The following is a 17,924-nucleotide window of genomic DNA, read 5'->3' as shown; positions in this document are numbered from 1 at the left end:
TAGGTGGAGCAAGAGACTCCCTTGGCTTAACTGCAAGCTTCTGAGTGTGCTCAAAACCAAAAGAGAAGCATAACAGAGATGGAAAAGCAGACAAATAACTGTTGAGAACGATGAGGGCAGTGCCAGGGCATGCAGAGATGCAGTTAGAAAAGTAAAAGCTCTGCTCGAATAGAAATTAGCCTGAGATGACAAAAACTACAAGAAAGGGTACGTCAACAAGTAGAAGGGTATGTAAACAAGTAGAAACAGAAGGAAAATACTGGCTCGCTGTTAAGCAGGAGAGGTGAATTAGTCATCAACAACACTGAAAAGGCAGAGGTTCTCAACGCTTTCTTCACCTCTGTCTCTACCAGCAGCATTATGCCCCAGGCCTTAGGAACAAAAACCCAAGGTGATGCAAACACAGACCCACCATCAGTGAAGGAAGAGTTGATATATGAACTACTACAGGAGCTTGACCCCCCCAAATCAATGGGCTCCGACAATATCCACCCAAGGATGTTAAGAGAGCTGGCTGATATCATTGCAAGGCTGCTCTCCATAATCTTTCAGAAGTTGTGGAGACTGGGGGACATCTCAGAAGACTGGAAGAATGGTTAATGTCACCCTCATCTACAAGAAGGAAATTATAGGTCCATCAGTCTTCAATCCCTGGGAAAGTTATGGAACGAATCCTCCTGGGGGATATCACAAGTCAAATGAAGCACATGACTGGGAAAAGCCAGCACGGATTCACCAAGGGTAAAGAGTGCTTGACAAATCTGATCACCTTCTGTGACAAAGTAACCTGCTTGGTTGATGCGGGGTTAGCGGTGGACACTGTCTACCTGGATTTCTCCAAGGCTTTCAATAGTTTCCCACAGCCTCCTCCTAGAGAAACTGAATGGTCTAGACAAGTGGTCTATCTGGTGGGTGGGGACCTGGCTGACAGGCAGCACCCAGAGAGTGGTGGGAAATACCTCCATTTCAAACAGGCAACCTACCACAAGTGGGGTCCCCCAGGGATCAATATTGGGCCCAACATGGTTTAATATATTTGTAAGTGATCTGGATGATGGTATCAAATGTATCCTGATGAAGTTTGCTGATGATACCAAACTGACTGGAGAAGTGGATGCTTCAGAAGGGAGAGCCAACCTGCAAGAAGACCTGGATAAGCTGGAAGAGGGGGCTAACAAGAACCTTATGAAGTTCTACACGGACAAGTGTAAGGTCTTGCACCTGGGAAAACATAATCCAGGAGTGCAGCACAGGTCGGGATCTACCCAACTGGGGAGCAGCTCTGTGGAAAGGAATCTGGGGGTCCTGGTGGACAACAAGCTCAACAGGAGTGAACAGTGTGCTGCTGCTGCTGCTGCAAAGCGAGCCAACAGGATGCTGGGTTGCATCAACAAGGACAACACCAACAGAGATTAAGATGTCATTCCACTCTACTCAGCACTTCTCAGGCTACACCTGGAATACTGTATTCCACTATACCAAAAAGATGTGGACAGGCTAGAGAGAATCCAGAGAAGGCCACAAAGATGATCAAAGGACTGGGAAGCCTGCCATATGAGGAAAGGCTGAGAGAACTTGGTTTGTTCAGCCTTGAGAAAAGAAGGCTTAGAGGAGACCTTATCACCATGTTCCAGTAATTTAAAGGTGGCTACAAATAAGAGAGAGACTCACTCCCTACAAGAACTTTTGAGTTTTCCTCTCAAAAAAATGAACCAAAGAACTACAAGGGTGAACAGGGAGCAAAGAGCCTTTCTAACAGGTGGAAAATAAAAGGTTTGCTTGCCTAACCTAGCAGAAAAAAGGCTGTCAGGGAACACTGCTTTTCTAAAAGATGTTGAAATAAAAGCAGGAACACAAGCCAAAGACAATGTTAGCCTAAGAATGAAGGTATATAAAAGGGCAATTAATAGATGCAGACTGGAAATTATATATAATCCTTAGATTAATCCAGAAACAACTCTCCAATAGGACCAATTGGGTGAAAAAAACACCACTACTTTTAAAAGTGAAGCTTGATATATGTGTGAATTTGATGAAATGAAATCATAACCTAAGCTACCAATCAGACTGGCTGATAAATCAAGACTTTTTTCCTGTCGAATGCACTACATAAAAATTCTTCCTCTTGATAAAACTGAAATGTTTGGATATAGGAGGAAACATTTTGCCTAAATGAACGCAAAAAGAAAAAGTGAAACATTCAAAAATTTCCAACTTTTCCACCATGTTTCTGATGTGGAAGAATGTGTGTTATTTTAAATTATAATAAAACCAAATACTGGGATTTTCTACAAGTAAGGAATTCTGGGTTTCTGTTTGGACTCACTGCAGTCAGAGGTCCTTCTGACTCGCTCTTTTTGCTTTTGCTTCCTCCCAGGCTCACCACCATACATCTTATTGGAAAAGGTGTCTTAAATGTGGATTTAAATTAGCATGCAGCGTGGACAGCTCAGAAGGGTTCTACAAATATGCTGGCATCCTGATTCTTTCCTGACCTGCGACACGTTTCCCTCCCAGGGACAGTGCTCTCCTCACAGGAAATGGAAGGACACTGGGAAAAAAAGCACAGCTGCAAGGTGGAACTATCCCTCCATGTACTACAAGCATAACTTTTTTTTTGAAACACAGGTGACTCTTGCAATCGCTCATCAAACTACCACTGGTTCTTTACAAAATTTTATTTTACCTTGAATGTCAAGCGTATTACCAATCTCTGATAGTAGGACAACAGAAAAACAACACATTACAACAAGCCATTTGTAAAGCGTTGGTTAAGTTCAATACAAGACACTGCCTTAATTTAAGAAACGGATTGTAAATTCTCATGGGAACTGTGCCTTTGCTCTTTATGTAAAAGCAAGCAATACACCTCATTAGCAAAGCATACAATGAAAATTACACATAGCCTGCTTAAAGTGAAAAAGGAAACAGCATAACAAACATTGCAGCTAGGCAGCCAGCAGTTAGACCTTTCTCCTTGTAAACCTGTTTCTTCAATTTGGCAACTGCAGTCCTTGAGGAGAAACAGCAAAGGCTATATAACTTCATACTTAATTACGCAGAACTGTTACATTGGGGTTGGCAAACATTTTTTAATTTTTATTTTTGTCAAATCACAACTACAAATCAGCTATACTAGGTTTTGGGTTTGTTTTTTTCAATGTTTTAATGCTATTTTCATATAAATTGAATCACCTACATGGAACCTTTTGACCTTTGCAGCTGACAGTTCCATCTTCAACAAAACCGTGGCCAGTAGTTCTTGAACCAGTAGTTCTGCCCTTCCCTTTCACCTTGGTTTTAAGCAAAGAGTTGCATGGCAAAATAGGTAATATTACTTCTGTAATAAGCCCAGATATTTCTCTTAATTTATAAAAATCTGATATATGCTTTTGCTCACAGAACACTTGGAGCTATGACATATGAAATATACACAAGCCAATGAGATTCACACACATATGAAGTCAAAGCCAGCCACATTCTTTCAAAATCAAATACTGTATATGTCAGTCGCATGTGAAAAATTTCACAGTAATTTATACCCGACCAATACCATTTAAGGCCTAATCCTGCTCCCAGTGGTGTCTCCAGCAATTTTGCAAAGGACTTCAGTGGTAACAGGAGTATGATAGGACACTTAAATACTAAATATCAAATACTATAGTTAATTTTATTCCTATTAAAATTGATGATCTCTTTAAAAAACACTTGAGGTTCAATTGATGCAAGTTATAAAAAAATTATTAGAGTTTCTTTTCTAAAGGAACGTATAACCTTTGGGTTTATAACATCAGAGGTACTTTAGTTCCTGCTTATTGGATTATTGCTGGTCACCTTCCTGAGACTTGAAAGACCATAAAAGACAAGCACCATACCTATTCCTCTAAATTATTGCATCACAAATTAATAATTTGGTCCCTTTCTAAATGGATCTCTCCCCACAATTACACTAAAACATAGTGATGGGTCACAAATTCCAGGGGGTCCAACTGGTCCTGGCATTCCCGGACTGCCACGATCTCCATCTTTACCAGGCTGCCCACGCTCTCCGGGACGTCCTTCCTTACTCATACCCGGTGGACCTTCAGGACCTTAATGACACACATGCAATAAACAAATATATTACAGACTTTTTTTATTAAAATGAAAACAAAAGCACGTATGGACCCACAAACCCTCCACTCTGGTGAAGTATGCAGATAAAGAAAACTTCATTTTCTGAAAAAGATAATTCTTGTTACAACTGCTTATTTGTTTATATACACAACACGATACCTTATTAAAATTTTTTTTAAATGCACATGGAAAACACTTTAAATAAAAATAGTTTTTAAAAGGAAATATAAAAATCTACTTTAGTACGCTGTTATACTTTTATCATATAATTTGGAACCACCATGGTATGAATCAGAGTCCTCCTGTTTCTATTTGTTTCTCTGGCTTTGGATCAGGCTCAGACCTCTTCCAAATGCTCGACTTCACATTTTGCGTGAATACACTACTGTTCAGAAGAACATTTTCCTGCACTAAGCAACGTTTACAAGTCACATGATTATATCAGGGCTCAGTTTTCAGATAATGGTTGACTTCAAGATCCATCTACCAAGAAACAGCAAGCTCAGGTACCAATCTGCAAGACCTGTCTTATATTAAATAATGTATTATATGATCATTTAAAAGGCATGTGAGAGACAGGCATTAGCCATAGAACATACACGGTAATTAAGATATGCAAAAACTATCTAAGTTTTTCTAAATCATATAAATGTTTTTTCTAAACCACACTTTTCCGAAATTATTAGCACACACTGAATCTGCACAGTTGAACCAACCCTCACCTGGAGGTCCTGGAGGGCCTTGGATCCCAGGAACCCCGATTCCTTGATTGCCTTTTGCACCGTTTTTCCCTGGCAGTCCTGTGGAAGAGCAAACACATGTATATCTCTGCACATGAAGAGTATTTTCATCCAACGGCTTAGGAAATCAGCATTTGATAATACTTATTGAATAAAAAACGTAATAGTCCAAAAGCAAATAATGGGATGTAAAATAAGCATTTCCTTGTAACCTGCACAGTATAACTGGGTTCTAAATTATCCTAATTTCTACTGAATTAAGAGTTGATGTAGCACCTGTTAAGCAGACAGCCACTAAGCGTTAAGGGAATAGATGATGGGCAAATACGAAATTTGTTGTCATTGCCTTTCCATTGGCAAAGTTTTTAAGAAGCTTTATGAAGGAAGTGTAAGACATTCATCACAGTCCCTGTGGAATACAGAATATATAGATAATAACATATGGCAGAATCAAATCTTCACCAAAGAAATACTGACAGGGGCAAAATATGTGCTTTCTTGCAGTAGTACAACCCAATAAATTGAGTTTCTTCATAGAAACAGATATCTATTTTTCCGACTCTTATGGAATGGCCAGAACTGTTAATGTCAGCTCCAGAGGAAAACTGCACATTCTCCTATTGGAGATGAAATCATAAAAAGTACTACAGACAAACTATCGTTACATCCAAAATGAATTTGATGTGCTAGGTCACAGTTAATAAGTCACAAAGAAATTAAATATTTACCAATCGTTTGCCTATCTACCCTTGGCACACTACTAGTCAGCTCAATTTCATACAGCTTTCCTGATTATTTTGATACTATCGGAAAGGCAGGCGCTGCTGGGACCAGTTACCAAATTATGGACTTCATCCAGTCTCTTGGTCTAGTTCCAGACTATGTATGCATACTTTACTTAAAGTTTTCAAATACATCACAGAAATCAGCTGGAATACTCAGATGGATGAATTACCTGAAAGCATAAACCTTAGCTTATCTAAAAAGAAACTGGAATGTTTAAGAAAAGCATAAAGAAAGGAGTAAAAATCCTTATGAGAGAAAAAGAAAAAGGGTATCAGAGAGAATACTAAGGTTGTCACATGCCAAAAATCAGCCTACAGAGTAGCAGTTAGTAAATAGCCAGTGAATAAATACTGTTCTTTAAAATAGCATAAACAAAGAAGTTTGGAAGAAAAGAAACCAGAATACACAGAGAAACATTGAAATCCATGTCTAAGCATATTTGATCAATAAAAAAAATCTAAATGCAGTTTCAAACATTTACATGAGACTAAGAACTCTCTAAAAAGATCAAACCAAAGTTTAACAATAGTAGAACTGAACACTAGCTATCTTGTTGCCTTCTTGCATTTTGTCTTCTTCAGACCTATGTTCCTCGTAAGCGCTGAGACATTCACAGAGCAACATGTCTCCAACTACACTTTGTGAGACAAACCCAGCTATTCCCTTACTCCACCCTGCTCTAATCCCATTTGAAACTGGAAGATGAAAACAAAGTCATAAAGGACATCAACACCATGACACATGCACACAGTACCTCTTGTTCCACGAGCCCCAGGGCGACCTGGGATGCCTGTCAGCCCCGGAACGCCATCGTTTCCTGGTAAACCAGGAAACCCTCTTGGGCCTTCAGGGCCTCTTGGACCTGGTGGTCCTGGAAGTCCTGGTGAAGCGCTTTGGGATTGACAATGGTTACAGTTTTGTAGCCTTCCACTCTGGAGGATGGCAGGCAACTGGGCTGGGAGAATTCAAATAAAAAATTGCTTAGAGTGTTGTAACAATAAAATATAAAAATATTGTCCCCTCATCACTAATACAAAAACAGTTCCCTCTCTTTAGAAAATATGATATCTTTAGGAAACAAGATCATAAAGTATGGAAATCTACTTCCACACCTGTAGAAACTCAAGTGATAAATCAGCAATATTGATCTTGCTTTCAAGAAAGCATCTTTATAGCTACCAGGAAACAACTTTAGCACTTTAAACAAGGAAAGAACAGTAAAGAGGCTTTCAAACTTACTTCTCAGTACATCTGAACACACCTGTCGAATAAATTCTTCTGAAAATTCTCGTGCCTGAATTCAACAGAGAACAGTTAAAAAACCAGAAAGTATGCACTTGTTTGGGGTTTATAAGGTATTCAAAATGTCAAGTTTGAGGTCCTATACATACAGGTTTTCCATCTGATCCAGGTGGTCCTGGGGGTCCTCTATCTCCTGGCTGACCTCTGAGACCAGGAAGTCCAACCAAACCCTGGATACCGGATTCTCCTTTTTGTCCATTGATGCCTCGAATGCCTGGATCTCCTTTCTCACCTTTCTGGAATGAAAACCAACAAAAAGTCAATTATATCTTCACAGACCATTTGGAAGCTTGGTAGCACCAAGCAAACATTCTGAGAAAATATTAATTTATTATACTCATAAAATGAATATAAGTTGTCACTGAAAATTAACTTGATACTGATGAGATCTATTTTATTAAAAGATACTGAAGTTTTCAGATTCTTTAGTAACTGTTTCAGATACAATTATTTACCAAATATAGCTAGAAATAAATTACCATTAACATGTATTAACATATGGAAGGAAAGGCTTTATTCACTTTTTCATGAGAATTAGGTAATTTGTTACAGTACATTAAAATCCTTAGAAAGCTAGAAAAATTAGAAGTGGAATTCTGGGCTCACTGGAGGTCTTGACAAACTTAGTATAACAATAAATACTTTTACCCTATGTCTATAGTGTATAAGACAAAGGAAAAAAAAAATAGTTTGATTTCAGTTACGGTTTTTATGTTGTTTTTTCTGACTTCATTTATTCTCCATATGATTGATAACAACCGTAGTCCATTTGCTTCACTGGAAAAGTGGAAATAATACCGGAAAATATTTTGATATACCTTCATCAAAGCAATGTATCTTCTATGTATGGAATTACCGACTGCACTAGTTCAAGTGGAACTCTTTCCCTTTGCTGGAGCCAATAAAACATCAGTACAATGTAATTTGGTACGTGCCCAAGATTAAAGTTAATATACTATGTTTGCTCCCTGATGAGTTTTTTCCTTCCATTTTTGCACAGCTTCTGCATAATGTTATCAGTTGCTTCAGGATTTTCTTTTGCCATTTCCAACTGGTTTAGATGGAATTACGGAAACAAGGCAGCAGGATTACTATATATGACAATATTTATTGGAGTAAATAATGCAAGTTTAAGAAGCACTCAGGCACACAGTCTTCATAGACTTACCCTGAATTTTAATTTATGGTATTTATCTTACTTGGTAACATTCTATATAGTACTTATCAAAATTCTTTACATCAGAAAAATTCAAAGCTTTCTGGCTTGGTCTGAGTTAGTAACAATGCCCAGAGTTCTCCACATGAATTATTACAGGATAGTATGCTTCAAATTAAGTATCCAATTACTCAGTTTTATGCAGAGAGCTAGCCACTAAAATAAGGCAGGTAGTTTTTCCTCTTAAAAAAAAAACAGATAAATGAGACAAAATGTGACAGATGTCAGTCAGGTGCCTGAGTACTGGAAAGATGGTCCACCAATAAGATGCCATGCATGAACTGAAGAGCAGTCCATACCCTCTTCTCACTACAGAAGTTATACACTAATTCAGAACTGCCTTTTTCCACGGTTGTATTTTATTTTCTTGATACTGACAACTTGAATCTTGCAGTCATAGAGAATTGATACTTAGTTATACCAAGTAGATTTGTACTTGTTCATTTCTATTACATAATTACAGATGTTTTTTTCATTTAACAGAGTCAGCAAGGCTCCGAGATAAACATATGGAGCATATGTAGCTGACTGTGGCTATACTAGAAGCTATATGTGCTGGGCTCTGAAAAGCATGCTGTTCTTGTAGCTAGAAGTTATTTATTTTAATTTTAATTACTTTTACAGCTATGGACTATGTTTATATAAAAGACATCTGACTTGTAAGTTGATTTATTTGGACTAAATGTTAAAGGGGCTAGAAAGCATTAAGAACCAGTGAAATACCGGGAAAATGGCATCTATTGTAGAAAAACATTACAGGCAAGAAGCCAGTATAAAAACACCAGGACAAAACGTTGGAAGCATCAGCACAACCACCTGCAGAACTTGCCAAAAAGCAAATAAAACTGCTGAGGGAACATTTTCTGCAGTATATCTTGGTCTGGTAATTCTCAGCCACATCCCATGTGTGGCCTTGTTTGTTGACCCTTGCTATTGGCAAAGAAAACAGAAAAAAGGAAAAGAGCTCAGTAAGTGCTGAGAATTTCAGACTGAAGAAAGTTTTTACTGAGGAGTCAGAGTCTAACAAAAGAAAACATATTTTATAAAAATAGAAAATAAATTAAATTTATAGGCTGTATAAGTAAACACAATGATATCATTATATCTGAGTGTATAGTAAGAGTATTATTAAAATGATTATTCAGAAGAAATATATTATTACCAGGATTTACAATATTTAAAGAGGCTAGTTAATAGTATACAAGGAATCTTTTACCAATTTTGGCAATCACTTAGCAAAACACCTATAAGCCAAACTGTAATTTTAAGTATTTCAAAGAACCACAGCATCCTATAGAGCAATTTATATGTTTATACGCATAAAATTATTTAATTATCAGAATTGAGCTGTCAATGAATATGTCCAGTCATTGATAAGGGCAATAATGTTTTAATGAAAAAGGGCTGAACACAGCAATCTTTAACTAAAGTTAAAGGAGAACGATATTAATGGGACAGTGCGTACCCTGATTTCACTAAATATTGGAATAAATTTATTCTTTTAAATATCAACTTCTAAACAACATGCAACACAAAGATTAAAAAGTCTGGCCATAAATATATACACAGGAGTCAAAAACAAGAGGAAAAAAAAAAAGATGGGACTTCTAAAAATATCCTGGGGAGCAACAAACGCAGTTTCTGACAGACCAAGAGCAGTCCAAGCAGGCTTCCCCTTATGCCCCTCAAGTTTCAGGCTGAGTTGAATTATTCCTGTAAAAACTTAGTAGCAGAGAGAAAGAATGCTGCCCCACGCTTTCTGAGTCAGTCTCAGAGACAGAATCCTCTAAAACAAAACAAAAAATCTTTCTAAAGGCTTCACTAGATTCCTTTTCATTAGCTTTGAAATAAAGGCACACAAAGCGTGCCTCACTAGTGAGGCAAAACACACAAGACAAATAGCTCAGCCGTGGAAATCCTTACCACAGACTTCCATGGAAGCTGAAAGTACAGTGTATCCGCATAGTACAAAAGGAATTAGGCAAATTCTAGACTGACATTAAATTAAATGGTCTTGATATCCAGCTTAAATGCCCCTAATTTGTTGATTGCTAAAAAGAGTGAAGGTATACAAAAAGATGGATCTTCTTCGTGTCCTGCCCTGCTATTATCAGCTGCTGCTGCACAATATGGATCGTTTTGATGAAGTATTCTGCATTCTTTTGTCAATATATTTTTACCTTTCAAATAACTTAGAATCTCTAGATTTTTTCTTTAATTATTTGCTTTCTTCAACCAGCTCCTTCTCCTTTTGTTTGTTTGGTTGGTTCTTTAATTCTCTTAAAAGTATATACTTGGCTTTAATTTTTTCTTTAATCTTTCATTTAACGAAATGTATATTTCGCTATGTCTCTTCTTAACTAATACTTCTTGCTCTTTTCCAATATTTCTCAATTCATTTATCTTCTATTGCTTATAGACATGTGAATACAGAAATAAGACTATAAATATGCATTTTACAGATCACATACTGTGCAGAAAAAAATGGAACAATTTTGTAATGCTATATTTGTCACTACAAAATACTTACCTCTCCTCGTTCTCCAATCAATCCTTCTACCCCCTTTAGGAATTAATGTAAAAAAAAAAAAAAAAAAAAGTTGAGTCAAATTACTTGTAATCAAAAAATATTTTTTTTGTCCTTTTTTTTCAATAATCAATCACAAATGTCCATTTTTAAAGATTCTATGATTCCTATTTGTACAAAAAAAAAATCAAACTGCATATAAGGATGAAAAATGTGTATCATGGTGAACTAACACTTTAGTACTTTTACTACCATATACCTAAAAGGAAGTTGGAAATACATCATACATATTATAAACAAATAAGACATAATATAGACATATAGACAAAACTTTATTCACCCTACAAATTTTGTGTTCTAGCAAAAGGAAACTCCTGATCCTACTTGTTTAATACTGTCTTACTAGACAGAACTCAAGTTCAGAGCCTTTGCTATACAAACTCAGTTTGTAAGCCAGATTTTGCATGTTGGCAAATGGTTTCAGTGTAATTTCTGCCACATGGTTCAATGGTCCTATTGATAATTAAGTTCCAGGGCAAGACGGCAGTTCAGTGCAGGCTTTTTCACTTTTCTGGTACACTCTTATGAAGAACGGAATCTGTATTGTATCTTTGAGATGTCTTGGAGTCTTGAGAAATCTTGGAAGGACCTAGCGATATCTACCAGAAATATTTGAATGACTGATTTGTTGGTTGCTGACCAAACTAGATTAGCATGGGAAACAATTTTAGACCAAGCCTGTATTATTTTTTCAGCTTTCTCCAAAACCAAAAAGCAAGTAACAGCAATTCAGTTGCATCATTCTACCTTAAAAAAAAAAAAAGTTTTCTTTCACTATCACTTTGTTTTACCTTATGATTAAAATAATAAATAGATGAAAAATTTGTCCGTTATTTCCGAAAGGGAAAATCAGAAAGTTTAATTTGTAAAATGTTAGAATACGACATTACATTTGGTTAAAAACAATGATGGGCCTTTTAGTTTAAATTATTTCTTTTCAAAAATATCTGCTCAGCTTTACTACCGAACTCCTGTCAACGTACGTACCCCTGAGAGTGATAAAACTAGGCTAACATTCCATCTAGATCTCCTGCCCATGCTCTGCTGGAATCAGCTCCTTCTGGCTAGACAGACAGCTGTATCGATGTCGTAATTCTGAAAAAAGCAACTTGCGACTTCCTTCCAAGTCTAGTTTTAGATATGTACCTCTAACAAATACTTCTCTGTTTAGACAGGACATAGACTATGTAGTTAACGAGTATTTATAAATACTAACAGTTATTTTCTGTGACATAACAAGATAGCCAACTATGACACAATCAGAATACATTGGCCCAGAGTTAAGGAGAAACAACTGGATCTCACTGATTTGCAGCTGAAACAGGAAACATCTGTAATTTACGAGTACAGAAGATGTCAATAATTACTCCCAGTATAGTCTAGGAGGTAATGACCTACATGAAAGTGTAGCACAGTACATGCAAAATCTTAACATCTCAAGCATCACTCTTCAAATCTTTACACAAAAGCCACTATGTGCTGTTATCTGTATTTTTATATTGTTTACAATTGTTTCATGAAAATTTTCCGTAATTAAGGAGTTAATAAAATAATCCAGAAAAATGTACTTCTTGTCTGTTTCTCAAGATCTAATATCCCAGAATCACAGAAACATGTAGGTTGGAAGGGATCTCCATGGGTTCATCTGCCTTTTCAGAACTGATCCAGCTACAGTAGGTTGCTCAATGCCCTGTCCAGACAGGTTTGCCACTATCTCTGTGAGCAGCCCACTCCAGTGTCTGACCACCCTCAAAGCAAAATGCTTTTCCCATATATCAAGTTGGGATTTCCTGCGCTCCAACACATATCTATTTCCTCTCATCCTTCCACTGTACAGAGAAAAGTGTGGCTCTATCTTCTCTATATTTGTTGTATTTGTTATTTTAAAAATACTAAGGTTGTTTAAGAGGTAATTAATATAACCATGTAATCATGTTATACACAAACATATCTCACCTGATGAAAAGAACTATCCATATGATGGAAGTAATCTTAAGAAACAAATAGGAATCATGGCTCTCTTGAACTAGGGCCACTATTTTAACAGTACCTGTAAGCCTGGATTTCCTTGTCTTCCTTTTTCTCCTTTCAGTCCCTTCAGAAAAGAAGCACATTTTCTTAAAATATACATTTATATGGGAGGTGTAATTAAACTATCAAAAATAACACAAAGATGTAAACCCAAAAATCGCATCCTAAACCAGGCCAAATCAATCTGTAAAGTTACTCTTCAAGAGTTCAGAGCAGAAACTGTGCAGAAGGATACGATTTCTACTCTGAACACAGAGGAGTCAAGTTAGGATCTGAGTAGTGATACGACACTTTCTTCTAGGTATTTCCATGACTTTTAGATAACAAGGAGGAAAATCCCACTTGTTATAATACAGTAGGTAGGCAGAGGCCAGATGGCGTTACTTTGACTATGATCACTTTATGTGATCCCACAGTGCCTGGGGCAGGCAGGGACAGAATCCATCCTGGGACAGTGCTGGGTCATATCCCAGCCCTTTGGGGCAGCAGCATAATCAACATTCCTGAGCCCACACCATTTCCAAGCCCACACCATTCCCAGGACCACACAGCTCTGCACCAAATGTCAATAGTCTGCTCAGCCCCAGAAACAGAGCTGGAAATTCATACTGGGCAGTCTTCCTTGAAGAAGAGTTAGGGCTCACTGCTGCTACTCTTCAAGTAAACCTTCTGTGGATCTTAATCTTAAAAAACAGCTCCTGAATTAACACCTAAGACTTGTATTAATAGTGATGCCAGATGATTTCATTAGAAACAAAGTTGATATACCTGGGTACCACTTTCACCTTGGTTTCCTTTGTCCCCCTGTAAAATATTAGAAGAAAATTCTCCATCGTAACATGACTCATCTCAAAGACGTATAGTCTGTGTTTTAAATGAACACAGTAAATACAAGAGAAGCATCTAATAGCTTTTATTTACACTGAATGAAAATAAATCACTTTATCCCCATGTCTGCTAACACTGAGAAAAGTACAGAAGGTTATACTAAGAAGGGAATCTATCATAGAAAAAGCTATCAAAAAGAAAAGTGGATACTCATATAACAAGATAACATTAAGAAATACAGCATAATGAGGTGGCAAATCCAGCAGGATTTTATCCACCTAGTGCATGGGAGTGGAAAGGATGTAGGTAGGTGAGGGTGCAGTATTTCTGATGGATTAAATGCCAATCACTAATTACACTTGCCTTCACCCACAGAGAATAGAGCATAAATAATTCTGTTAACACTTAGCTATAAACCCATTGAAGGCAGAAGCTACACATGACACAAAGAAAAAATATTTTTTTAAATCAGAAGGAAAAAAAGTAATTAAATTTAATCAAAACTGTGTAAGGACTAAGTTCCACTTCCACTCACTCCTTTTGACTTTCATTGAAATGTTTATAGTAAAGAAACATCAGTGGGGTGATTGGCAATCAGATGGTGCAAATGGTACTTGCAAGGTTTAACAAGTTGTCTGAACATCATCTAACTGACACTGGAGAGAAACAGGCAGCTCTTGAAAACTATGCATGTCAATTAACAAAAGAGGTATAAAATATACACTCCCAGAACATGCATAACTCTCTTCACTGACTGAAAAGGAAACTCAAAGTTATGGGAGATGGCTCCTGCCTTAAGTCTTACCTCTCACCTCTTAAATCTGTGTGACTCTGCTGAAATAGGCACGAATCAAAGTGTTGGGCTGAGAACATAGCAACTCATGAAACAAAACACAGATCTGTGAGGGGTATGTAAAACTGCATTTAATAAAGAATTAGGATGGAGTTCTTTCGATCTGTTTTGCTAGTTTTCTTGTAAGAGCCAAGCGTGTGGTGTTAGGTTGTTTTTTGAAAAGAGAATGGTTAATTAAATGCTGAACAGTAGTAAAGAGGAAATTTTGGCCATGGCAAACATTTTCCTGATCAAAAATCCCAGAACATAAGAGGGTATTTATGCCAGCTGCATTTGGTTGTATGGTACTTGAATGTAAAATATTTGGTTCCGTTTCAAGTTTTAAAATAAGCTATAGCTGAAAGACTTCACTTTTACTGTCAGATGCCCAAACTGCACTTTTTTTTCCTGAATAATTCAAGAATTTGCTATACTTATGATTTGTAACTCCAGTGAACCGACATCTGGTTATATTCTGACATCATATTCTGACGTGCATCTTCATATAAAATGAACAGTGACATTTGCAAAAGCTTCTTCAGTTTAAAATTTAGAGCAGTTCCATAAATGTTAACAAAATCTCCCTTCTTAAAATCAGTATTACTGTCTTGGTACATGTACCTTACTTGAATCTTAGATACAAAAACTGAATATATAGTGATAATGAAACTAATCAAACTATTTTAACTATCAAGTCAAGTCACTCTTCCATTGGGCTTCAGTACATTTTGAAAGACTTAAGCCAGGAAATCTTTGTCCTTATGTTCTCTGAAAATCACCACTTTGAAACTGGTCAGAAGACTATGTTTTCTACATCTTGTCTCAGAAAACGGAACTCAGGTTCTATTATTTAATTTAGCTGAGATACTATCATCTAAATTTGGATCATTCTACAGCCTCCATTGACCAGGGGCTTGCTTCATTTGTCTAAACATAGATATTTAAGATGCTCTAGGAAACCCAAGGCATCCCTATATGTGTTTACTAACATCTGAAATACTCTAGCACACCTAAGACATGCACATATGGCTGGTATATATGACAGTGAACATACAGGAAACCTGTGCCCCTCTGGAGCAGAAGCTGAAGTCTAGTGGAATATTTCTGCATAGAATTTTCATAAAACTTTAAATATAACACCACACTCCTAACTTACTGCTTCTTTACACTTCCATCTTTTTTTCCACAGTGAAGTACTTGATTCAACTCTATTTCTCTAATGTCTTTATATGAAGGGCTTCGTCCTTCAAAAGGTAGTCCTCTACATTTCTGGTAATACTACACAGATGCATTATCATTTTTTTCTAACTGCTTATTTCTATCTGACACCTTGCCTGAGCTTCCCTTGCTTTTACAGGATTTCGTGTTTATTCTGAAATCTATAATTTGAACATGTAATGGAGGAATTTTTGCCCTAGTGGAGACTCCGATATTTCCCAGGAAACATTGCTACAATTCCAACATAAGTGTCAGATACATTACCTAAACACACTTCATTTATTTTTATGGGTTTTTTTCCTATATATTTGAATTTGAAGTTATTATTAAACCAGTTTACATATAATTTAAAATTTAAAATTAATTTGTGTTTATTTAATGTAAAAGTAATATTAAAATTTAAAATTTACATTTAATTATTAAATTTGTGCTGATAGCAAATCTAGCAACATTTTTAGCCTCAACAACTTGTTGTTTGAATACATATTTAGTTTGAATAGCTGCAGGTAAAGCTTGTTAGTTATAGTTATATCCTAAGGAAATAAGTCTATATGTTACATGACATCAGATCACTTATATTGCTCCAAAGAAATAGTATAACAATAAAATAAGCTTTATACTCATATATGCTAATTAAGAAACTCGCTGTAAAAAAAATTAAAAATCATCATGCTTTTCCATAAAAATAGGGCATAATAATGAAAGTTACAGCAGTATTCATTATCTGGAAAAGCAATGAAAAATTTAATTTTCAAGATGCACATATTACTGCTTTAAAAGTGTCCAGAATAAAGAAATCTTAATTAAAATTTAGACTAAAAATGTAATGGATGCAACTCAGAGCTTCAGTTACAATTAACTAATTCACAGCAATGGAACTAATTTGACTTCAATCACTTTCGAACCATGAGAGCTGACAGGTGTTCAACCCTGAACTTCTCAAATCACGCTATTGAAGATTACAGTGAATATTTTTTCCCCAGCTGTTTCAAATAAACATGTAGTGTTTCCTTCACATAAATTTGCCAAATAGCATATGTAAACTATAAATTCCTGGTCTTTCTCTGTTTCTTGGTGAAGTTATACAGAAGAAAGGTATCATCCTGAAAAAACATCATCTAGAACACACAACTCTGTTCTTTGTAGTTTCCCACAGAGCACAAAGAGCAATGATTTGCAATTACTTCTAATTTTCAGTTTCTTAACTCCCATTCTATAGACAAGGTATAGCTGATTTTTCCTCAAGAGAATCAGTTCACACTCCAGTGAGTTCTTTAAGTCATAGTAAGATAAAAATAAGTCAGTATTTTAAAAAAGAAATATTCTAGGGGCTTTCCAGCTTCCATCAAACAAAAAATTCTGCCTTGTTGGCTGAGACAAAATGAAGAAGTTTCAACCACACAGATTTTTAGTAGAACGCTGTCATCTTACTGAAGAAAATCTCTTATGAAGGCATTTAATGTAATATTAATTACAGCTTTAAGACCTGTAAAAAGCTATGTGCTTGAATTTCAAAACATACCAAAGAACAATATTGCCTATGATCTTTTGAACCTGGGACTCCTTAAAGACATGCGACTGTCAGAAAATCCTACATACCTACACTTTAAATATAAGGATGACTATTCAGGTAACTCAAATATTAATACGAAATTTTACAACGTGTTCACAAAACAGTTCTTCAGCAATGAAGAACTTCAGCACAACAACATCTATAGTAGTGTTTGATAGATGTAAGGCTGCAGCAAGGGACGGTGAGATCCTTGAAGGCATGATCTTTATGAGAACTCTAGTATGCAACAGGAATAAATAGGTTTGACTGAAAAGAAGAAATAATTTTCAATCTGTACAGTGGAAGTACAATCCATCTAACCTAACTTTTGCCATCTAAAATTTCAACATTTAGTTTACCTAACTGTCTAGGCTTCAGCTATAGTCAAAGAAAGGTATAGAGATGTGAAATAATGACTCCTAAATTTGCTCAGACTCTCTCAGCTAACTATGGAGTGAACCCGGACAGCTTGGTTAGATCAGATAACTCTCAATGGCTAAGGCTAACTGAGCTGAATCTGGCCCCGCTGCCCAGAGTTAATTGCTCCAGTTCTTATGGGAGCTCCACAAAAGACTTTGTACAATACACTTTATAGATGTAGCACTTGCTATAAGATATAAGACTAAGTAAATACAGAATCATGGATCATACCATCATGTACTATAATTCATAATAGCAATTTCATTAATGCCTATGTCATAGCATTTTATGTTAAC

The 17,924-nt window shown here is 36.3% G+C and overlaps 1 protein-coding gene across 2 annotated transcripts in view; it reads right to left on the bottom strand.

Moving 5' to 3' along the window:
* Positions 1-3,903: 3,903 nt before the first annotated feature.
* COL21A1 (collagen type XXI alpha 1 chain) overlaps positions 3,904-17,924 on the bottom strand; it is a 91,673-nt gene continuing 77,652 nt past the window's right edge. For both annotated transcript variants that reach the window (XM_086608315.1, XM_086608316.1), the window contains 8 exons: positions 13,547-13,582; positions 12,798-12,842; positions 10,691-10,723; positions 7,034-7,180; positions 6,882-6,936; positions 6,397-6,597; positions 4,839-4,916; positions 3,904-4,091 (listed from right to left, as the gene is read on the bottom strand). In XM_086608315.1, the coding sequence (XP_086464441.1) occupies positions 3,904-4,091; positions 4,839-4,916; positions 6,397-6,597; positions 6,882-6,936; positions 7,034-7,180; positions 10,691-10,723; positions 12,798-12,842; positions 13,547-13,582 (783 nt within the window). The remainder of the gene's footprint in view (positions 4,092-4,838; positions 4,917-6,396; positions 6,598-6,881; positions 6,937-7,033; positions 7,181-10,690; positions 10,724-12,797; positions 12,843-13,546; positions 13,583-17,924) is intronic.

Source organism: Tauraco erythrolophus, chromosome 2, assembly GCF_009769465.1.
Source record: "Tauraco erythrolophus isolate bTauEry1 chromosome 2, bTauEry1.pri, whole genome shotgun sequence".
Taxonomy (NCBI): domain Eukaryota; kingdom Metazoa; phylum Chordata; class Aves; order Musophagiformes; family Musophagidae; genus Tauraco; species Tauraco erythrolophus.
The sequence above is the reverse complement of the archived record's forward strand: the minus strand, read 5'-3'. Positions and strand labels throughout refer to the sequence as shown.